The 25,307-nt window shown below is 32.9% G+C and overlaps 1 protein-coding gene across 1 annotated transcript in view; it reads left to right on the top strand.

The window, feature by feature from the left end:
• The first annotated feature begins 15,150 nt into the window (after positions 1-15,150).
• LOC111394675 (7-deoxyloganetin glucosyltransferase-like) overlaps positions 15,151-25,307 on the top strand; it is a 15,366-nt gene continuing 5,209 nt past the window's right edge. The window contains exons 1-2 of the mRNA XM_023020604.1: positions 15,151-15,702; positions 21,777-22,085. Coding sequence (XP_022876372.1) covers positions 15,189-15,702; positions 21,777-22,085 — 823 coding nt within the window. The 5' untranslated portion in view covers positions 15,151-15,188. The remainder of the gene's footprint in view (positions 15,703-21,776; positions 22,086-25,307) is intronic.

Below are 25,307 nucleotides of genomic sequence, written 5' to 3'. Positions count from 1 at the left end.
AGAAGAAGTGCTCTTCCCTGGTGGTAGCGCACCTGACCTACCATTCAAAGGATGACAATATGGATTACGATACATGCCATGATGACGCCACAACGGATATCACGAACCAAGTGAAGATATACATGTCTTTTTTAATATCTTTTCATATCTTGCAACCGTTTCTTTTTGGACAACCTTTTAATTTTTATCTTTTTAATTTTTATCTTGATCATTGGAACGTGGTTACCTTATTTGTTCATGACACCTCCGAGTTGGGCATTTAATTTTATTATGTTGAATTTATTAATTTAATTCAGGAACCAGCATACTTAGGCTAAATAATAAAATATTCCAACACTTTCAAACAACTTAGATTAGAGAAAAAAAAATCCTAAAAATCATGAGAAATTTTAGCACAGTATATCGTGAAGACACTTCAGAATAAGAAAACTATATATAGATTTTCATAATAACAATTTATACTTTAGAAAATTATAAATATATATATATATAATTTTTTTTTTATGACCATGGTTGTCCGGACCAACTTATGTACACCTCGACTAATTTCACGGGACCCGAAAATTTACAACCGGATACTCACCTCACTAGCCCTGAGGGGATTCTAACTGGTAATTATTGGGGAGCAAATCCAAAACCTGATCACTGAGCTATTTTTCAGGATTTACTTTAGAAAATTATATAAAAGACTTAAAAAGGAAAAAAAAAAAAATCTCTTATAATCTTCTAGCTAGTTTATATAACTGCTGGCCAAATCCAATATGCAGATAGGAAGACATAAATGTATGCCCATATTAGATAACATTAAGTTCGTGAAATAACTGTCGTACCAATAAATAAATTTCATTAAATATGTCCTCTCTTAGTATAGTAACGTGTAGTCCAGTATTGAAACAAACCTTTATTTGCTACTAACTTGATTTTTATTTTCTTTTGTTTTAACTTTTTGTTGAATGTTTTTTAGGAGCCATGTCAACTGCGGATTGCATTAAACCAAAGAAGCAAAAAAGCAGCGTAAATTGCATCTTTTTTGGAAAATATAAGTCAAAACACAACAAGAATAAGACTGCAAGGCCCGTCACAAACATTGCTATTTGCTCCTATGTTGTTGAAAGTGATTCATCAGATGAAGACATTCCTAAACACAAAGGTATTGGACTCAAAAAAGTTTTTAAAAAAAATGGTGTTTTGAATAGAATATTGTAGAGCTCTCAATGTTCAACGTATAATTTTTTATTTTTGAATAATGTTATCTAATATCAGTGGTGCTATAACGCCAATTTAGATAATGCTATGTGATAGACTCAATGAAAGATGAAATTAAATAACTCATTAGATGTACTTATCATTTAATGTCATTTTAGTGCTATCTAGATTAGTGTTTTAACACCAATTATGCTAAATAGCATTACTTTTTTGGTTTTGCCCCTGCTGGATATCCATTTTAATGAGTTTTTTTTTTTTTTTTTTTTTTTTTTTGGGAAAAATGAGTTTTGGAATACTGATTTTTTGAGAATATGTGGTTAAAAAGTAAGAAAAAGTTTTGGTTTTATATGTAAAAGATTTTATTATATAAATGTACGGTTGAAAATAAATTTGAGAAAAAAGAGTTTTGATTTAATGAATGTCAAAGAGGGACTTTATATTGATTAATGATGTTTAGTATAATCCTCAAATTAAAAAATTGTTCCGCTATCAAAAATTCGACTTTGCTACTTGGATAGGGCCACGTAGGCCTGTCACAACGGCTCCCTATTTGGATAGGGCCTACGTGCTCCCTGTTTGGACATGTAGGCCCTGTCCAAGAAGATTTATTCATCACAACCTTATGTAGGCTCTATCCAAGAAAATTTATTCATCAGAAATTAGGGTTTTGTTTCTTTAGCTAATTTGAGACAACCCACTTGGCCATATTTTTCTTTTATTTTGATGGTGATAAGCTAATTAATCATAGATTATTCGTGTTTGTAGATGTGAAGAAGGAGGTTAAGACCAAGAAGGAAGAGGTAAAAAAGATGCTGCCTAATGAAGAAGGTAAAAGTTCAGAATAAAAATTAAAGTTTTGTATATAACACCAATTTCTGATAAAGCATTAAAAGTTCATAATATATATTTCTATTTTTTCTCAACGTTTGACTTCAAAATTTACTTGAGCTCACCTATGGAAAATGTTATGATAAAATTGTTGTTATTTTTAGTTGTCTTCGAGCTTTCAACCAATATAACAATACATTTAGTAAAGTACAAAAAAAGATTCATCTAATTGAAAGGGATTTTTTTGTTAATAATTTGTTGTTATCTCCATGTTTGATCATATATTATCTACTCGTTTGATCATGTTATGTAAGAAATAATAATTTAGAGAGAGAGAGAGAGAGAGATTTTTTTCCCTTCGCAAACGCCATTCCCGGACGATAGCTTCCAAGATATGAAGAGACAAATTTTAAATATATAAATCCAAAACAGAAAATGTTCAAAATCATTTGCAAATTAAACCAATTAACATTTCATTGGCACTTAAGTCATTTTGAACGAAATATATATATATATATATATATATATATATCATCATCATCATCATAGAAGATCTATTTTCCTTAATAGTTCATTTTAACCTAAGTAATTTTGAACAAATCACCATCGTGTCGCTAACGAATACAGGTCCACTACTTAATATGTCTCAAAGTACCTAGATATTTGAACTAATTAATATGTCTCACTTATTGGTACATCAAATATGCTCGAGCTTACAAATACTGACATTTACCTATTTAGAATTTAAGTAGTTTTATAAGGTAGCTGCATGAAGTTTAATTTTTCTCAAGGTCAAATAGTATAATGAAAGTAGAACTAAACTCAACATAATGATGTTGTCCAATGTATATACTTCCAAGTTCAGTAGTGTCGCTGCTTCGAAAATCTGATCTCTATGGTCAAAGCAAACCATTCACCCTAATTGGTAGAAGAGTAAAGTCCCTTGTACACCGAGGTGTACACCCCCTTCACATGAAGGGAAGGGCCCACTCCCAATTAATACGTGGGCACCGCTCTCATGTGAGGGGACTGTACTCCAAACTGTAAGGCTCGATGTACGTGTAGCATTGTTGTTGGTAGAATAGCTTGACCTTATGACCTTAGATGGAAATGATAGCCTCCATTCACTGTCTAAGATTAAATAATTCTGAATCAAAATATAAATTTTGCTTCTCTATGCAAGAACTCAAATCTATATAATCATAAAGTAGTTGTTTGGAAAATATTTCCTTAAAACTTGTCAAAGAAAAAAAATCTTAATAAAGGAAGTATTAAGTGATGAGTTATCAAATGCTAATTGTCCTTGCTTTTTTTTTTTTTTTTAAGATTTAGATGGAAAAGATACCTTGAAGGAAATATGACATGCTTGGATTGTGTACGTGTAGGCAGATTTGCGAGGAAAAATTTATGTCTATAATATATTAAAATATCTTTATGTATTGATGATTATTTTGTTGTTTTTGTCTCTTTGTGTGCATAATGCATGACTTGAGGGCTTTTGAAACCTAATTTCTAAATGATTATAACCAGACGCGGAGCCAGCACCCGGCGAGGGGGCGCGGCCGTGCGTGCTGGCTCCGTCGAAAGCTTTAGAATCGCCGGGTAGAAAATTGAAGAGTTGTAGAGCCAGCCGGAGAAGAAAGATGACAGAGGAAAGATATGACCCCTTTTCCCTTTTCCTTCTTTTTTTCTTTTTTCATTTTTTTTTTTTTTTGGTTTTTGGGTTTGGGCTCAAGCCTGAAGTAATTGTTGCTGGAATGCTGGGAATAAACAAGAAGGAAGAAACCGTATGATAAACTACGAAGAAGATGCTGCGTGAAGAAGAAAATGAGAAGGAAGCAATGTTTTCATAAAATGGAATAGGTTTCTAGGTTTATAACATTATTGGGCCTACCTATTTCATATGTAGATTACGACTTTTTTGGGCCCATTTAATTTTTATGTAATGAAATAATTGTTAAAAAATAATTAAAAAATCAAAATACTTAAAATACTCTTAAACTTAATATTAATTTTTCAAAAATTTTATATCTATATAGTAATTTATATTTTAAATAGCATATATTCAAATAAAATTTTATTTATTTGATTAATTTAATTTCGGGGTCGACCCCGATTTAACTTCAATTCAACCCTTCCCTCTCTTTTTTTTTTTGCGAATCAATGTCTGATCTGATTTTCAAAGCATTGATATTTATAAAAGAAAAAAAAACTATTAGGATTATAGGAATACAATGATAATTCATTAATTAGTATTTAATTTACAACAATCCCCTCAAAATAACTCATTACACAATAATTAGTATTTAATGTTTTGCAACTTCTACTATTGACTGCGAGTCGAGTCCGAGTGCCGTGAGTCTGGTAACTGGTGACTCTTTCTCCCTCTTTATTTATTTTTATTTTGTTTTTGTTTAATTTTGTTTGCTACTTAACTTGATGTTGAGTATTGACTAATGAATATTAATTATGTTATAATTATTGTTTTGGGAATTTATGTTTGTGAATTATGATTTATTATAAGTAATTTATGTTTTAATGATGAATGATTATTGTTTCGGGAATTTATGTTTGTGAATTATGATTTATTATAAGTAATTTATGTTTTAATGATGAATGATTATTGTTTCAAGAATTTATGTTTATGAAATTATATTCGCGAATTGTGATTTATTATAAGTAATTTATGTTTTTACGAGGAATGATTTATGTTTCGGGAATTCATGTTTACAAAATTATGTTTGTGAATTGTGATTTATTATAAGTAATTTATATTTTAACGAGGAATGATTATTGATTTGAGAATTTATATTTACGAATTGTGATTTATGATAAATAATTTATATTTTAATGAGGAATGATTATTGAATAACTTTTTCGGACTATTACGATCGTTGATTGTCGACGGTCAACGGTCAACTTTCGCCCTAGCTGGACTTAGATCCTGGATTCGCCCCTGATTATAACGATTTTTCCTAAAGTGGATATTTCAGTATTTTGACAATCTAAAATAATTTTTTTGTCTTTTTCTTCATATTTTTATTTTTAATCTTGTTAGTTTTGTTGTAACAAAGATTACATGAACAAATCGAGAAATTGATTTTAATTCCTATATTGCATGCTCAGTCAAACAGTATATGCAATATTCAATTGAAAATATAATAAAACAAGTTACACACAGCAAAACTACTAGTTTTAGGTATACAACCCAACACTGGTTGATAATTTTTTGCGAAAATCTAAAGGTTGAACATTAAGTTTTGCCGAAAAATATTGCTCTGGGGAGCGTCTTTGAGCTCCGCAACCTCTTTGGGAGATTGATCTTGTTAAGAATTAGACGCTACTAATTCTGTCACAATCAATGGGATTCAAAATAATTTAAATTAAGAAGAGATGGAAATAGTAAAAAATAAGTGCAAGTACAACACAAGAATTTATGTGGTTTAACAATCGTATCTATTCTTACTAACCTAAACCAATTTTTCACTATATCAACAGGAGAAAAAGAAAAATACATTTCGTTTTTTATTTGCCTACGCAGAGGCAACCACTCAAATTTTTTTGCTCTTTGCAAAATTTCTCAGTGATTCTAGGGCCGGCCCTGATCCAAGGCCAACTAGGCAAAGGCCTAGGGCCTCAAATTTTTGGGGCCTCATAACAAAAGCACAGTCCATGATCAGTTTACAACCAGCCAAAGACATGAGAAAAATTACACGTTTTAGCTAGGGATAGAAGAAGAGGCGTGAACTAATGAAGGGACAAAAGAAGAAGAGGATCACAAGACCAACATCACACGCATTTATGATGCACACAACAATAATTACCGTAATTGGAGAGGTAATTTTAGTAATCAAGGGCTTATGAGCAATAGGACGACTAGTGAGTTTTGGATAAAAATTCCTGGGAAGGCAAGTGCAGGGCATAGTTTACTAAAGGTTTATGGTACACTTAATGAGATGGGTGGTCAAAACCTTAATAGCCCTCACCCTAAAATCAATTCTACTACTAGTGGATATGAGCTTCCGGTAAATTTTCGAGAAATAGGTTTATAGGTAGGGATGAAATTGGGAAACGGATAGTTGATATTGCAAGGAAAAAGAAAGGGGATAATGGGATGGAGAGGTAGTGGAGCTGCAATTGAAACATTGGGAGAGAGGTTTCTTATAATGGAAAAGATGATGGATATGGCACAGGAGGTGGAGTAGATGCGATTACAGATGGAGCTAAAGAAGACTAAGCTGATTCTTGAGTCGCATCAGAGGATTGTTGAGGCCTTTGCTAATGTAATTTTAGATAGGAAAACTAAGCTACATTAAGTCTCTTTACTAGAATTGCTAAATTTGAAGTTGGAATGAGTGTTGCCTTGCCTTCATGTGTCTTGAGATTGTTAATGTTAGTTGAGTAATGTATTGTGGAAAATTGATTATTTCCCTTCACGTAAGCTACATTAAGTCTCTTTACTAGAATTGTGTAAAAAGTGCGCAAAAGACATACCTTAAATATTGTTATAATAAGGCTTCCTATTTGGGACTTTGATCTTGTAAATAATTGAGCCAAGTAGGAAAATTGATATAGAGATCAATATCATTGCGGTAGAGACCAATATATAAGTATTGCTAAGTTTGTAAAAGCATTTATGTTTCAGGGCCTCATAATCGCCTAGGGCCTCAAAGTTTTCAGGACTGCATTGAGTGCTTCACTCGCTCTTTTGTTTCGACTTCTACACTTCTTGACTTGTGAATTGATACCTTTGTTGATGTTAAATTTAAGGGCTACAGGCCTGTCATTTAGCCTTGGTAATGTTAGGGAAAAGTTCACAATTCAGGCTTTAAGTATGCATAGTTCAAAATTCAGGTTACAAGTTTCATTAATGCAAAAATCAGGTTTTATCTAATTAATTAAAAATATTTATTAAATATCGATAATAAACTTACAATTATACGATTAATGGTCACAGATTCACAATTATAGGTCACATATTTATTTATTGATAACATATCATCAAATTAATTGATCACGAATTTTTTCGAGGTCACAAATCAAAATTTTGATAGGTCACAGATTATTTCGAGGTCATGAATCAAAAAATTATATGTTACAAATGATCACAAATTCAAAAAATTATAGGTCACATATTTTCAAAATTGATTGTCATAGATTACTTCCTTAGTCACAAAATGATTGAATTTCAAGGTCACAGATTGATGGTTAGTCACAGGGGACCAAATAGTTGGTCACAAACACCAAACATTCGACTTTGGTGGTCACTGCTAACACTTTGTGACCACTCTCTCCACTCCTCTACTAGTTACACAGTAGCTAACACCACATCTTGACAAAAACAAACCAACACATACCACCAAAATCGCCATCGCGACGGCACCAATCGAACAGCGTATATAATTGGTCACAACCACTACGACATCATTGAAACCACGCACCAACTTACCATCACTATAGAAACATCGCCGCTAGCACCTGTACCACCAACAATTCAACCACGACACCGACACTACCACCAGCCCTTCATTTTTAACACACCACAACCACAATCCGCACCCAAAAAATCCTCAAAGTCGCGACTACATTCACCAGCACAAACACCACCATCCATGTCATCGCCAACAACAGATACATCACCACACTACACCATAACCCACTACCCATGACTTAACAAAAAACCCCAAATCTATCATGCCAAATCCACCTCCATCCACGTTGTCACCGTCACCATATCCACACAAAAGACAAGCAAATGCAATGGCGCCGATGTAACAACGAATCACCGCGGTCTGTGACTGGTGAAACCACGGGTCCGCGTGCAAAGGCATCGACGCTGTGGTTGAGCGAAGGGCGGGTTGTGTCTTTGATGTCTCGACGTCGGTTGCGCCTCTGCGTTGCCAGATTTAATGTGGTATCAAACTGGCAGGGAAGAGAGATAGACGGAGAGAGAGATGGTGGGTGATAAGTGCCTTTTTTTGCACTTATATAACTCACAAATATGACTAAAATACGAGCGAAGTGTTTGAAATGTGACCTAAATTCGCTTAATTCTTGGATTGTAGGGTTTTTTGATGAACTTGATGGAATTCACAAGAAAAAGAAGCAAAAATGTCTAAAACGAACCAAAGTGATAGTTCAGGGACCAAAGTGTAAATATTCAAAAGATGAACTAAAGGGGCAATCGAAGAATTGATGGTGCCAAGTACCAATTGAAGGTCAATATGAGATGATGAAACAAAATAGTCGAAGAGAAGAGGTCAATAAACAAGAAAATTGAGTTTAGGGACTAAAACGGCACAATAGTCGAAGAGAAGAGGTCAATAAACAAGAAGATTGAGTTTGGGGACTAAAACGGCATAAAATGAAAGTTTATTTAATCATGCGATCGCATGGTGTTATTTTCATGTTGCCACACAACCCCCACCCTAGAGTTGAAACTCCAAAAAATTTTCAACCATGCGGCCGCATGGTGTAAAAATCCGGGTCGATTCTGCAGTTTCATTTTTACGTTATAACTCTATTGGAAGACGATTTGGACGGAATATAAAAGCGTAGACTCATCAGAATTAGGGCTAGAACGCATTGGAGAAGAATAAAACACTTCTTAGAGACAAAATTGAGGAAGATCAACAAGAGATTTCGCGAAGAACATCAAGATTTCATCAAATCTCAATATCTGGTGATGTTTTATTTTCAAGAATTCATGTATTCCATTAGATTTTCAATATTAGGCTAAGTTTTCTCATGCTAGGAGATCAATGAATTATGTAATATGATTTTTAGATTTTAATTTTGCAATTTGATAAATTAAACACATATTTGACTTATTGAATGATCTATATACATTTATTTCATCCATGATTGAGTGCACGCAATTGTGTGATGTGTAGTGATTTAGTTCTTACATTCGAGAGAAGGGAAATAGTTTTGACAAGGCATAGATCATCGTAGGGTTCGATAAGGGATAGAAATATACATCTATGCCTTACGTGATTCTTTAATTGCTCATAAAACCCCACGCATTCTTATGTATATGCATTTGTCATAAAACTATAGGCTGATGATACATAAGAATATGTTCAATATTTCTCGAGAGAGTGTGTTGGATAGACTTAGCAGCATTGAGTCGTCAATAATCAAATTGTGTTGTCATATTGTAAAATTAGGGGTTCAAATGATTGTTACACAGGAATTCGTGATCCTAGTGCTTTCTAATTTTATTGAATACAATCAATTTTGCATTCCAATCATCATTTTGCAATTAATTTCATTTGAACATATAACTTGCATTATCAAATCATTTAGAGAAAATAGGGTTTTCATAAATTAGGGTTTTATTCCATTAGGGTTTCTCTAAGAATAAATTCTTGTTTTGACAAATTTGTTTCGGTTAAGGCTAAGATGGATAGAATTGAACTACTCAATCTCTATGGGACGATACTCGAAACTTAATATTCCATTTTATTACTTGTTAATGAACCGTACACTTGTGGTAATTTTAAGTCGAAAGAAATATTTTGTGAACAGTAGGTGGGGGGAGAGAGAGAGTTGGGCAAATGAATGAATTAGGTTTTATCTTTTTGATACTTGATTTATGCACAATGAAACTTCACCCCTAATATTTGAAATCTAATCTTTAAACACCTAGAATTTTCTAAGTTTCCCTTAATGTTATTCTTGGGTGACAAACCTTGACTTTTGCCAAATTTAATAGTCAGGCAAAACAAATAGACATCACGTCATACACCACCTAATTAGTATTTGAGAAAATTACCAAAATAGTTAACTTTTGGCTTCGCATTTACAAAAATATCACTTTTTTAAAGTCTTTACAAAATTATCAATTTTGAACATTTTTGCCCCTCTTAAAAATTCAAATACCCTACACATCTTTGAGTTGACAACATAAAAAGTTGTACAAAAAGTGGAGAAAATGTGACAATCAATCACCTTACAATTGTATGTCAAAATCTTTACAATATATATATAAGCAAAAAAATTTAACATTAACTCATTCATTTTTCTCTCTCTACTACTTTTCTTTGCAAAATTTCTCATTTCTTGTTTCTTCTTTTCTATGGTTCCTCTCTTAATTCTTTAAAAACTATATGGAATGCAAATTCTTACGTGGGAATCCCGTTTATTACGTCAATACAGAAGGAAGAAGAATATCATAGGTAAGGTTTCGAATATATGCATTTTTTCGATCGATTGAAGGTTTTGTTTCAAATTTTTTAATAATGTTCGTTTTTTTTTTCTTTTAGATTGCACTATCAATTTTGAGTTCCCTACATCTAGACCGTGAGTTGGATTGTTCTCTGTTTTGGGTTCGACTTTGTTTTGAGAGTTCATTTATAGGTAATTTTAATTTCTCCATTTTTTTGGGTTTATATTTTTATGGGCATTTTAATTTTTTCTAAAATTTTTTGGGTGTTAGATATGATTTTTTTAAAAATATTTTTCTAAATAAATATTTCACGTTCTATTAATTTTTTACTTCATATTCCTCTGAATTTGTTTGATTTGTAGAAGTTTGTTGTATTATACTTGTCATTCCAACCTATTTTATTTATTATATTTTTCAGGCACGAATATCGAATCTTCTAAGTGGACTGTTTAATTTGTCACAATTAAAGTCTGTACAGTTATGAATTCTCGACACACGAGAACTTCTCGAAAGATCAGTTATGTGACCCATCTATTGTGATAAATTGTCGTTCTCGACAATTTGTTTCAGTTATTCTCGACAAATGAGTCATATTTCGATATGAACTGTCATTCTCGACAGAACATTATAGTTTGTTTTTTTTGATTTATTATACGTGTGTTTAGCATTGACTTCTGAAAAATTCAAAATTTTAAATACACTCATCTCATTTCGTAATATACAAAGTATAAATATTGAATTCATGTCCATTAGTATTGTAATTGTTGTTTTTAAATAGATGGATGAGGCATTAACTCGTGTTCAGATAATCATGAGGTCCATTGCCTAGTAGGAACCAAGAGGTGAATGGTATGTGCTTTAATTATAAGAAATTCAAAATTTTAAATACTCTTATCTTATTCCGTAATTTGCAAACTAGAAATAATGAACTCATGTCGATTAGTGTTGCAAATGTTGTTTTCAAATAGATGGAGGAGCCATAGAGTTTGGAGTGTCATGCCCGGACAACAAGAAAGTTCCCTCAACTTGTAACGTGACGAATGCGGCCACCATACCCATCCAAAGTAATGATATTGTTAACACAAAAAGGCAATGATCGACGCATATTCGATTTCTTGCAATATCTACTAGCACTCCATACACCAAAGAGAGGAGAAAGAGAGTAAAGATATAGTGTGACGAAATTTGTTAATACGACATTAGAATTATTTTGTGTACTAAATGACCTCATTTTGCTCCCCTCCAAGAATGTGGTTATCAACATGATTTGGTGATTGCATCCACATGTGGTTACACATTTTATCATTTATCGTTTCTCATACTTGTTGCATTGTTCAATTAGGACGAGAAAAATTGTGAAGTTATGTATTATAATTTTGTCATAAATAAATATAGTAACATCTTTACCAAATGTTTTGCAACAGCTTATCCCTTATGCATATTACTTATAGTTACATTTTCTTCTCACAACCAATTGTCGAGAATAACTGAAATCTTCTGTCGGAACCGATAGTTTAACAGTCAGGATGTTATGTAATGTCTGTAAATGATAATAAAATACTAATAATAATATAGGTTGAGAATGTGTTCGGGACCAACATGTCCCTTATATATTCTTTTGTAGTCAAATTTTCTACTTTGAAACTATCTTTCGAGAATCATAGAATCCTTTTGTTGGATGGTATGCAATTTTTATCTATATGATTATTTTGCTTGTGAACTTAAACACGACTAATGTTTGCAAACGGTAATAAAATGATAATGATGATAATAATATAATTTCAGAATGTATAACGCTATCAAGGGAACATTCAGAATACAACTTCAACTACTTTTAGATATCAAGCCTATTTACATGAGTTGTGTTAGAATGAGGTTGGAACACGTTGTCTAGTTGTGGTCAACTCTACCATAAAGAGTGCATAGGGTAATACTTGTCGGAACTAAAATGAAGGTGGTTTTGTTCATTCTTCATTTTCATTCGTTATCCACATAAACAAACTTTCTCACATGTGATACGATGAATATCAAATGATTACTAATATCTGAAAAGTTGAGATTACAACGATAAAAACTCTGCACAATCAATATGTCGACATTTAATAGCATCAAAGTGACACTTTTAAATATTTAAATCCATTCAATAACAAAATGTGAAATGAATAGTTGAATCCCAACAGTTAAATTATTTATCCCGACAATTTCTAAATGTCAAGTTAGACAGTTAAGATGTCTAATATGGCGATTTCAAAATGTCGAATTCGATAGTTGAACTGTTGAAATTGTCGGGAAACTTGAAAACATGTATTTGGTACCTTAGAAGAAATTATTCAAAACATTAATAGTGACAATCAATTCTCAACAGCAACATCACAACATCTTCCCAAAAATAAATAAGGAATAACTCAATAGTTAATTAATTATGGAATCCTTAACATTTTCTAAAGGATGTTGATATCCTTTTCCTTCAAAAATATATCGAGAATCAAACAAATCAACGAATAAGAGTTTCAAAAATTTCAAATAAATATGACTATATTCTATTTAACATTTAAAATAGTAAGCTATAAGATGAAAATATAAATAATTTCTAATAGCTAACCTCTAAAAAACGGATGATGAATCTAATAATAACGTCTTATAGATAATGAAATAAGAAGTTGGGGTTTGTGAATTATAAGAAGTTACGTGTTTTTCTTTTTTTGTTTTTTTTTTTTTTCAAATTCGTTTTGTTTTTACCAAAATTCATACTATCCAATATCATAATCATATATCTAATATTTATAATATACAAAACAAATCATCATATCACAACATTAATGACTTTCAAATCAAGCATTAAATGCTCATAAAAAAGTATCACTAAGGGTAATATGGATCTTTCACACCCAAAAAGTTACATTTTTGACCAAATTTAGTGCAAATGAAATTTTTTTTGCGCATTTTCAAATTTAGTGACATTTATGAAAATTCCCCTTAGTATTTTATCCTATAATACAAGCACGTACACATGGATCCATGTTTGGTATTTTCCATTTTTTGATTCTTTAATTCTTTTAAATGCGGAAATTGTGCATCTAATATTATTACCTGTATTATAGCTGACTATATACTTGGTTTGTGTTTATATTGTTTGAAAAAATTTAAGTCACTTTTTATCACAAATATACTATTAGTATCGCGTTAATTGCTATTGAGAAATGTCCACTTAACCATCTCTTCCAATTGTTTGTTATAAACTTTAATCAAATAAATGACTTATTTTAACAACCAAATAAGATATACTTTTAAGCCATTGTTTGACGACCATTATTTGAAAATTCTTGTTTCTACTTACTCATTTTCAATGATATATTTATATAATAAAATATTCTGCACGTAAATCAAAAATTTTTCTATTTTTTAACCATGCCTTCTCTTGAAAGTCACTATTCAAAACAATTTTTTTCAAAATAATAACACTTGTTTTCTTGTCCACCATAGAATGCCTTATCGTGTCTACTTTGAAGAGAATCTTACTTAGAGTTCTCACGCTTGAAGAGAACAGTAAGTAAGTTTCTCGTGTTACATCAGTAAGTGGATAGTGTAACACCCTAAAAATTTTATAGAATAAAATTTATTTATTCTATACATTATATTCTTTATATTTTAAAAGTTGATGGATTAAAGTGAACTAGTTTAATTTTAATTTTATTTTGGTCAAATAATTAGACTTTGATAGGTGGAAACTAAGTGTATCGATGTTGGACTCTTTTCGTAGCTCGTAATTAATTAGAAGTCTTCAAAACGAGAAAAATTATTTTGAATTATACTACATCAAGTTAAGTCCAAGTAAAAGAATAATATATTAAGTTGCTGGGAATTTGGATTATTCATTAAGTACAATTATTTTCCTCTTTTAATCCTTACCACGGATTTTTATTTGATATGAAACAAGTAGTATAGTACAATTCTAATGTCACTTTTTGAAAACAAGTCCAAGTTGTTCAAGTGTCCAATTTTCAATGGGTGATTGTATCGGGAAACCAATAATAGAGTATATTACTAACTCTATTATTTGAACACATTCTTATTCAATTTGTGGTGGTACACAACTTTTGTATTACTATTGCATTAAAACTCAATTTGTAAATATTTATTTTTACTAAAAATAACCGATGAAATCAAGAGAAATTTTCACCACGGAATATTTATTCACAGATATGGTCAGATAGAGTCTAGGCAAAGAGAGAAAGAAACATAGGGAAAAAGTTTTAACGTGCATTATTTTATAACCTTTTAATAAACGAGGTAAAATACTTGTGTGCAAGTGATTTGTTTTTGTATACCTTTATGCATTCAGTCATTTATGGAACTTTGGTTTTTTTAGAAAGAGATATGAAATCTTAAAGGATCTTAAGATGAGTGTATCATTCAGTCATCGATATACTCCATAAGAGAAGAATGGTATGAAATGCTTATTTTATTGTTATATTAATTGTCTATGAAAATTGTATGTATTTTACTGGGTCTTTTTAAATAACCGCTCTTCCAATAATTTTTCAAGTTAGTTCAGATCGATTGGAGCTGTGGTGGGATAGTGATACGAACTTTTAAGAGAATTCGAAAAAAAAATTAAGTTTTCTGTCTTTCAATTTATTAGTTAGTTTAATCTGTTAAGAAATGTGTTATTTAATTAGTTAGGTGTTTGTGTTTTTTGAAGATACGATTTGATGATTTAATTTAAACTTGTGAATGTTTTAGGTTTTTTTTTTAAAGAAATTTATGTTTTATCGTTCCACTTTAAATAAAAATAATAATAATTGAATTTTTTATAATATTTCAAGATTTATCAAATTTGGGTGTTACACATACGGCTAATCTTATCTTGACCACTGTCATTGTAGATGGGAGGACAATTTCGTAAATAATAATTGTCAAAGAGGGGACTAAATCAATAATAGTCTCGTTGGCTCTTAAGCACCACCACAATAGGAAAAAGAAAATGAGCATTTTCCCGGAACCCGATAAGCCACATGCGGTGTGCCTTCCATTTCCAGCACAGGGTCACATAACCCCTATGCTCAAACTAGCCATACTTCTTCATCACAGAGGTTTTTACATAACCTTCGTCAACACCGAATACAACCACCGCCGCCTGCAAAAATCCGGAGCTGCCGGAAGTAACTCGCCGGACTTCCACTTCAAGACAATCCCCGATGGTCTCCCACAGGCAGATTCTGATACAACCCAACACATCCCATCTCTATTTAATTCCCTTAAGGAAAATGGTTTAGCGCCGTTTCGCCAACTTCTGGTGAAGCTTAATTCTTCACCTGAGGCTGAGGGCATCCCGCCGGTGACCTGTACAGTTTCCGATGCCATAATGTCGTTTGCTGTTGCGGCTGCCGATGAAATTGGTGTCCCAAGTGTGTGCTTCCGAACAACAAATGCTTGCAGCTTCTTGTGCAATAAAAACTTGCGAGTACTTATGCAGAAAGGTCTCATACCTCTCAAAGGTACATTCTTCTTGTAACTGCACACCTTTCTCATATATTTTTAAGGATTAATCTGAAAGTGTACGTATTACATCCACAAGGGCTCATGAATAATAAATTATATGCGGTCCCATCCATGTCAGGGATGTAAACGATTATGTACACCAAAAATATACGTGTAAACGTATAGCATAGTCGTTTACCTTATTCTCCATGGGAATGAACAGTTCTATCTTATATACCTATAAATAATCAAAACGGGCACTTCATAAAGGGGGCTGTATTTTCTTCCTTTCTAACTTTTGCCATTCCATGAATAAATATGGGCAGTAATCTGAATGAAGAAAGAAGAAATTCTTTTTTCTAAACAAGAAAATAATATTTGAATTAAGAAGAAATTAACTAGGTTATTAAAGTTTTATAAAGCATGCTTTATAAGTGGTCAAACTCTATTTTTATTCCCATTTTGTAAGATCGGCAACTTTTATCAATTTTATAACCAAATATTCCTTGAAACATAATGCTTAAACAATTATATTTATTGACAAACAAGCACTAAAGAAAGAAGGCTTGTAGAAAGAAAAATTTAAAAGAAGGTTAGGTTTTTATTTTCTATTACTATTTGAGTCCTTTAATTTTTTAAAATTGTTATTTGGGAAAAAAAAAATAAAAGAAGAAGAAAAGAACTTTTTCATTACCCACCTCAAATATAGCCAAGACCAAGACATTATCTTCAAAATAAGTAGGCACGTGTTATATATATAGCCCATGTATGATTTAGATAAAAATTATATTATTAATTCATTTTAATAAAATGATGATATGTGTGATTGAAAAATTATATATATCATTAAATATATAATTAAAATTAACTATTGATTTTAACTTATATTTTGATTAGTTTATTTAGCTTAACCAAATAAGAACATAATTATATTACTCGCTCCATCTCAATTATATAGGTTTAATTTTCCTTATTTTCTTCTCCCATTTATATAGGTCTGTTTTTTTATTTAACTTGTTTTGTTTTGTTCATTTATTAACATGCCTTTATTTAATTTGCTTAATTATAATTAATATTTTCAATTAATGAAATTGTACAAATATGAATAGGGTAAACTAGGGATGTATTTTGACAAAAGTTTCCTTTTAATAACATTAAATAATATTTTTTACTCAGTGTGAAAAATAAAATAATTCTATATAAATGGGACGAAGAAGTACATTTTTGCACCTCCTCGTATTTCAATTGACATAATCACCAAAAGGATAGATTCCAACAAATATAATATAGAATATTATGAATTTTATAATCACTAAAAGCCAATTCTTCATATATTAAATTTTTTTGGCACCGCCTCCAATAAATATAATAGAATATTATGAAATTTATAATCACCAAAAGCCAATTCTTCATATATTACATTTTTTTTTTGGTACTGCCTCATTTTTGCACTGCCCGTCCCTCTATAAACAGAAGACTAAAGCTACAGAACTCAAAGCTACAACATGCAACGCAATAAATAAAAGGGTAATTGGCACAAAACTTTTCTACCTTCCTTGTCTATTGTGGAAAACGTCCATATCTTTCATTTTTTTTGACATTTTGCCCCTATTTCCACATTCTTGGTGTTGAACATGCTTTTCACCAATTTTGGATAATTTTACCCTTCATTCAAATAAAAAAAAAGAAAAAAAAAAGGAAACGACAAATAACTAATTGCAACCACAGTCCCCAATTTTTAAAAATTACAAATCAGTCACAAATATATATAAAATTTTCAACATAAGTACCAACAACCATGGAACCCAATTTCCGGCCACCTAGGCCATGGCCACCTAGGCCATGGGATTTTGACACCACCACCATCTCCTCATCAACCCTAACATCCCCATGCAAATTTCAGCCCCAAATACCAACAAAATCGAGCTAAATTTTGCCCAAAAATCGCCTTTCACGCCCGGCATTATTACAAATTCGACCAAATTCATGGATACCCATGTTCCATATAACCCACAGACCACTCAATCTCACCAAGATGCATCCATACATGTTCCAATTATAGTAAACAACCCAAAAAACCGAGATCTACAGCCAATTTTCTAGTTAGTGAACTCGCGGACGACAAAGCCATTTTCCGACGATGGTGGTGGGACCCATGATCGCCGACCATCACCACAGGACACTACTCATCATGGTGCATCTATTGAGCATATGGGTCTTCACCAATTTGGCTTTGGAATGACTGTTCGTCCAAAAACAGTCAACACACATAGAAACTAGTCTGATCTCCTTTCAATTAGCATCCCTCCACGACTCCAATCTGCAAATTGCATCAATCAGCATGCAATTGAAGGTCAAACGACGCTGGATATGGATTTAATTGCTTCAATTCATCATCCAAATGCAACAATTTTGGATTTGACCTCATGAAATGTGCTGCCACACGAAGAGGATACTTCTCCATCAATTTGTGAGTCTAATGTGTCCCAACATATGAATCAACTTGGGAAAACTCAAATTTAGGCCCAAAAAACATTGGGTAATCATTCAATTTTAGAAATTACAGCACTCATTTGCCAAATTTTGAAGTCAAATGGCGTTCTTCACATACTTTAAGAAGAAGGAACAGAAACTGAATGCCATTTGTAATTTTTAAAAAATTGGGGACTGTGATTGCAATTAATTATTTGTTATTTCCTTTCTTTCCTTTTTGTTTTATTTGAATGGATAGTAAAATTGTCCAAAATTGGTGAAAATGACGTTCAGCGCAAAGAAATGTGGGGCAAAAATGTCAAAAAATAAAAGGTACGGACATTTTTCCACAATAGACATGAAAAAGTAGAAACATTTTGTGCCAATTACCCTAAATAAAATTGAGTAGTTCAATGTTTACTGTTATAGAAATTGTACACTTGTGACTAGGTACATAGCCAGAAATCAATACTACGGGAGGCAAAAAATTTTAAAAATTTAATGTATGAATAAAATTTTTAAATTTTTAAGACTATCTTAAAAGTAAAAACACTTAAACACACCCTTACTGATTACGAACTCCCAGCTAAATGCTATTTACTATTACTATAAGATAAGAAAGAATTGAAACAAGTTAAAAAGGGAGCAACAAATGCTTCCTAATTAATATTAACACGTGTTTGTAACTCTTACTCGTAAGAGAGGGATGAGGGCAGAGAGCTACAAATCAAATTCCTAGATCTTGAAGGCTTGAACAAAATTTCAAATCCTCAAAATTCATCGATTCAAGTTGGCTTCTTAGTTTTTATACCTAGTATTTTTTACTTATCATATACATAATACAAACCAATTATAATTAATTGAAAAGATATCAGAAGATTTTCATATTCTAATTAGTAAATTAAGTTCCCTAACCTAACACAAGTCGGCACTCGACAGCTAGGCGGTGAGTTGGTGAGATGCTGACAAGTCACGGACTCTCAGCAGTCAGCAGACCAGGCAGCGAGTCGACACTCGACGGTCCTGTTCGACGACTACGATAGGGACAAGGTGAAAAGATTTAGGGATTTTGATTTTTGATTTTTAGGAATTATTTCAATTTGCTTTGTAAAAGAAAAGGAATGAGAATAGGGGTTTATACGTGAATAAGAGTAGGGAGAATTTACATAATGGGTATTATATATCGATACAAATAAGTGGGCATAAAATTATATAAATTAGTGGACTAACGATTAAACAAAAAAAAAAAATTGACGTGGGCTAGCCTATTAAAATTAAGTGGAAATTACAGATTCTAATAGATTAAAAAATCTCATTTCATGAATAAGATGTCATGTTTAGTATTTCACAAATCAGAACTTTATTAATTAATAACAAATATGAAAATTAATTAATCTATTTAATAAATAATAATTTCAAACCCTAATTTATTCATTTCCTACCTCTCGTTCTCTCTCTAAACCAGGGAACCCCTCTCTTCGCTGCCTGACCTTTCAACAACTCTCTCGCCGCCTCACCGAGAACCTCTCAACCTTAGAGCACCAGCGTCGGAGTGAAGCCACTAAAAGCCGTCGGAGTGAAGCAGTGTCATAGCTACCTTTCACGCGACGGTGGATATGCAAATCACGATTTATGGATATGCAGATGACATGTCGCCACTGCACTACTGTGCACATCGCGACATTGCCGCTGCAATACTGCGTTGCAACTGTGGCCGCTGTGCAATGCTTATTGTCGCTGTGATTGGCGATCACAATTTGATACCGAAGTTTTGTTGGTTGCAATATGGGAAAATTTTGGTCACGATCTGTCGCGATCTAGTGGTGGATGTGGTGTTTGCGGTGCTCTAAGGTTGTGGTGATGGTGGTGTTGCTGGTCCTTTTTTAGGGTGGGTTTTGTGTTGAAAATTGTGGTGGTGGTGGATATGGGGAACTATTGTTGTTGAAAGTTTATGTACATGGGTGTGGTGGTGTGCGTGCATGCGTGCGTCGACGATGGGCTGATGTTGGTGATTTGCACAATTTTGTGGTGACGGTGGTAGTTGTGGTGGTGGTCGTGACAGTTTGGTTGATTTTGTGACAAATAATTAGACCCATGACTTGAAAATTGTGATTGTGATTCCCAATTGTAACTCACAATTTAGGAGTCACAGTTGGTCGTGGCGGTGGTTATGGTGGTCATGGCGGTGGTCGTGATGATTTGGTTGATTTGTAACTCACAATTGGATACGTGACTTGAAAATTATGACTGTGAATTGTAAGTGTTGATGATGATCACAAATTATTTGGTTGATTGTGACCATTGAATTGGTTAATCTGTGACCAATAAATAATATCTGATCAATGAAAAAGATAAAATGTGATCGAAAAATAACATGTGACCTAAAAAACTGTTAATCTGTGATCGATAATTTGATAATTTGTAACTGTATAATAAGTTATGACTTATACTATTTGTGATTTATAACCAATAAATAAATCGTGAGTTATAAATTTTTCGATTTATGATCGTTGAACAAACTGTAACCTATAAAATTGTTGAATTGTGACCGTAAAATAATTTTTAACATAAAATTTTTTATTTGTGACCAAAAAATAATAAGTGACGAATTAAATCGTTAATTTGTGACCAAATTATATAAATATGTGATTTAAATATATTTAATTACTAAAATAAATAAATAATTAATTAATTAAACTATAAATAATTTTTAATAAAAATTTGATTTTTGAAATTTAAAACTTGTTTTCTTGTTTTTGAAATGTGCCATAATTAAACTCTTACTTATGAAATTTTCCCTAAAATTAATTGTTGGTGGGCTAATATATTACAATTCAACCAAAAATTATAAAAAAATAAAATAAAATTGCATTAGGGCCTGGATAACAATGGGCTGCAGCCAAATACAGCCCACGCCTATCTCCGCCCATGCTTGTGACTTGTTTGATGAAAATATGAATCAAGTATGCATGTGAGAGGACACCTTGATATTTCAAAATGTAAATTTATTTAAAACATCCTCCATTCGCCTCTCTTTATAATAAAATTCTTATACTTATTTTTAATCATATTTTTCAAAAAATCACTATTCAAAACATCATTTATTCTAAATAATGGACATTGTTTAAAGGGTAATGCTACGGGCCCCCCTCCATGTGAGGGGTGTGTACTGCATTGTGTACACCTCAGGGTGTACTCGTAACATTTTCCTAAGGTAAAATGTGCTCATGGCATTGCCACATCATCAATTTTTTTTTTTTTGGTTGAATTGTCAACAATAGCGGTTTGTGTGCATATTAAGCTCACGTCCATCATGGGAAAGAGAACATCCTTGATATAAAAACCTAGGAATTAAAGATCGGTAAATAGAGAAGAAGAAAACATGTACAAATACAAATTTACATTAATGGCGAGGCTGGTTAAGTCAGTCTAGTTGACTCATCGCGTAGCGACCAGGAAGGCATTCTCGAACACAGAACAAGATCCAATTAATGAACTCATAAGAAATGAACATCGAATTGTACAAAAGGGAAAATATTATAAGATTTTTCCTTCCTTTTCCTTTATCCTTATCCATTAAATACAATGTTTAACGATATTTTCTTAACTATATATGCAGATTCATCTTATTTATCAAATGGATACTTGGACACTACTGTAGATTGTATTCCAGGCCTGAAAAACATAAGACTCCGGGAATTTCCAACATTTATTCGGACAACAGATATAAATGATCCAATGCTAAATTTCTTATTGGGAGAAACTGAAAGAACCTCAAAAGCATCAGCCATCATTTTTAATACTTTTGATGCATTGGAGGCTGAAGTTTTGAATGCTCTCTCGCCCTTGTGTCCTCCGGTTTACGCCATTGGTCCTGTCCATTTGTTCATTGATCAACTTCCAGAAAACAGTCTGAAGTTTATCAGAGGTAATGTTGAAAGACGCATTTAGAAGCTTAATATTAGAATTCAGGACATGCATGCTACTATATTGACGTTAAAACTGTTGGAAAAAAATGGTTTAATGGGTCAACTTTGAGCCCAAATTTCAGTGGGACCCACCTTTTAAATAATACGGGACCTAACATATTCACGTTCTACTCCGCGAGATGATTAACGTGATATATTTATTTATCGAAAACCATTTAAAATTGAATGAAATATTAAGTGTTAAAATAACCCACATAAACTAAGGATTATGGAAAAATTTGATTTGCCAAACACTTATCCCACATAGGAAAGTTAGGAAACTTTGGTGTGGTTTATAAAGTGGAAGTTTGGAATTGGGTTTGGGCCCCAAGGGGTACCAATAGTCTTTGGAAGGGGGAAGACCTATATCCTATTGGGTTCGGTCATAAACCCACAGGCACGCTCCGCAGTCGTCGTCGCCGTCCGACCGGCCGGCACTAGCACGAGTCCGGTGCGGGTCCTGGTCCGGGTCGACCTTTACACTATATTAATTTTTTGGACAAAATTTATTTAAAATTTTGGGCCAAATTGTAAATAATCAAATTCTTGGGTACAAAATGAAATTTAAATTTTGGCTTATTCCGAGTGTTTTATTTTCTTTTAACAGTCGACTGTTTACCGACCAAACAGTCGACTGTTTACCGACCAAACAGTCGACTGTTAGCCGACTGTTAACCGACTTAACAGACACGACTTTTAAGAACAGTATGTCTGTTCGGATTTTTGAGGCTTGTCTGAAAGGTGATGACTGTTCGAATGGTCACGAACAAGTCTATAAATAGCCAGCCTTTCTACCAGAAAATTTACACCATTTTCATTGCAAACTTTCTGTGCTTTGAATCTCATTTCCCTCTCTCTCGTTCTGATATTGTCTCGAAGTAAAAAACACTTCGTTGAATTCGTTGGAACTCCTACAGACTGCAGTGCTGCTTCCGTAGGAGACGAAAAATTCGTTCTATCCTAGGAAACGATTGCTGGACGCCTTTAGCACCATTGAAGGCAGCAAATTCGTTTTAAGGACACATCGTGAAGTCGGTGGGCTCGAATTACAATTTTGGATCTTGTTGATCAATTCTTGCATTCAGGTAATTCTGTCGGATTGTTTTCGAAGGAGTGAATTCAAACTCTAGAAACAACAATCTTAAAACGAATTTGCTTTTTCAATTATTATTTGTTTCTGTTTCTACTCCTTCTTATCGTTGATCTTCTGGTTGCATTTAGAAATGGCAACTTCTGGTACCACACTCCCGAATACGACCAGGGAAAAACCAGAAAAGTTTAATGGGTCAGATTTCAAGCGTTGGCAACAAAAAATGCTTTTTTATCTGACGACATTAAATTTGGCTAAATTTCTCAAAGAAAACGCGCCTTCATATATCGAGCAAGACAGTGATGCTGAAAAATTGGTTGCTGTTGATGCATGGAAGCATTCTGATTTCTTATGCAGAAATTAAGTGCTTAATGGACTGGATAACACATTATATTATGTGTACTGCAATGCTAAGTCTGCAAAAGAACTGTGGGAATCTTTGGACACAAAGTACAAAACCGAAGATGCCGGCACGAAAAAATTCATTGTCGATCGTTTTTTGGATTATAAAATGGTTGACAACAAGACTGTCATATCCCAAGTTCAAGAACTTCAGATCATACTTAGCGACATCCATGCCGAAGGAATGAAACTAAGTGAATCATTCCAAGTCGCTGTACTAATTGAGAAATTACCACCTTCATGGAAGGATTTCAAGAATTACCTCAAACACAAGCGGAAGGAAATGAAACTTGAAGATATCATTGTCCGTTTGAGAATAGAAGAAGACAATCGCAAAACGGAAAAAAGGAATGGTGCATCTACTTCGATGGAACCAAAAGCCAACATTGTAGAAGGAGGCTTCAAGACAAGCAAAAAGAGGAAGCACAATGGGGAAGGACAAATTGGTTCTCCAAAAACTGCTAAAAAGTTTAAAGGCAACTGTTACAATTGTGGCAAGGCAGGACATCGATCCAAGGATTGTCGAAAGCCAAAAAAATGTAAAGGGAAAAACTAACCAGGCCAATGTAACAGAACATGAGAACCTCACTGATAAGGTACAAGACATGAATCTTTCTGCGGTCGTCTCTAAATGCAACTTAATTGGAAACACTAAGGAGTGGTGGGTAGATACTGGAGCTACTCGTCACATATGCTCAAACCGCGGGATGTTCTCTACCTACAAAGCAATGGATCATGATAAACATCTTTACATGGGAAACTCGTCATCTTCCAAGGTAGAAGGACATGGGAAGATAGTGCTAAAAATGACAAGTGGAAAAGAGCTCACTCTGAATGATGTTCTTCATGTGCCCGATGTTAGAAAAAACTTAGTATCTGGTTCTCTACTAAGTAAAAATGGGTTTAAACTAGTATTTGTCTCGGACAAATTTGTACTATCAAAGAATGAAATGTTTGTAGGAAAAGGCTACCTGAATGAGGGGCTCTTTAAATTGAATGTAATGACTGTTGTACCTCCAATTAATAAGAATACATCTTCTTCTTACTTGCTTGAGTCATTTAACATTTGGCATGAACGATTAGGACATACAAGTTATAACACTTTGCGTAGACTAATCAAATTAGATTTATTACCAAAGTGTGATTTAAATCATAATCACAAATGCGATATATGTGTAGAAGCCAAAATGTCACGTCTACCCTTTCGTTCTGTTGAAAGAAGTACCGAACCCCTAGATTTAATTCACACCGACATATGTGATTTAAAATTTGTTCAAACTAGAGGAGGTAATAAGTACTTTATCACTTTTATCGATGATTATACTCGATATTCCTATGTGTATTTGCTCAAAAGCAAAGACGAAGCAATTGAAGTGTTTAAACACTACAAGTTAGAAGTTGAAAATCAACTTAGCAAAAGGATTAAGGCCATAAGAAGTGATAGAGGTGGTGAATATGATTCACCATTTGAGAAATTCTGTTCGGAACACGAAATTATTCATCAAACTACCGCGCCTTATTCTCCTCAATCTAATGGTATTGCTGAACGCAAGAATCGAACATTGAAGGAGATGATGAATGCTATGTTAATAAGTTCTGGATTACCGCAGAACTTGTGGGGGGAAGCCTTGCTTTCCGCCAACTATATTCTTAACAAACTACCACATCGAAAAACGCAAAAGATACCTTA

This window comes from Olea europaea, chromosome 5, assembly GCF_002742605.1.
Source record: "Olea europaea var. sylvestris chromosome 5, O_europaea_v1, whole genome shotgun sequence".
Taxonomy (NCBI): Eukaryota; Viridiplantae; Streptophyta; class Magnoliopsida; order Lamiales; family Oleaceae; genus Olea; species Olea europaea.
This window is presented reverse-complemented; position numbering and strand designations above follow the sequence as displayed.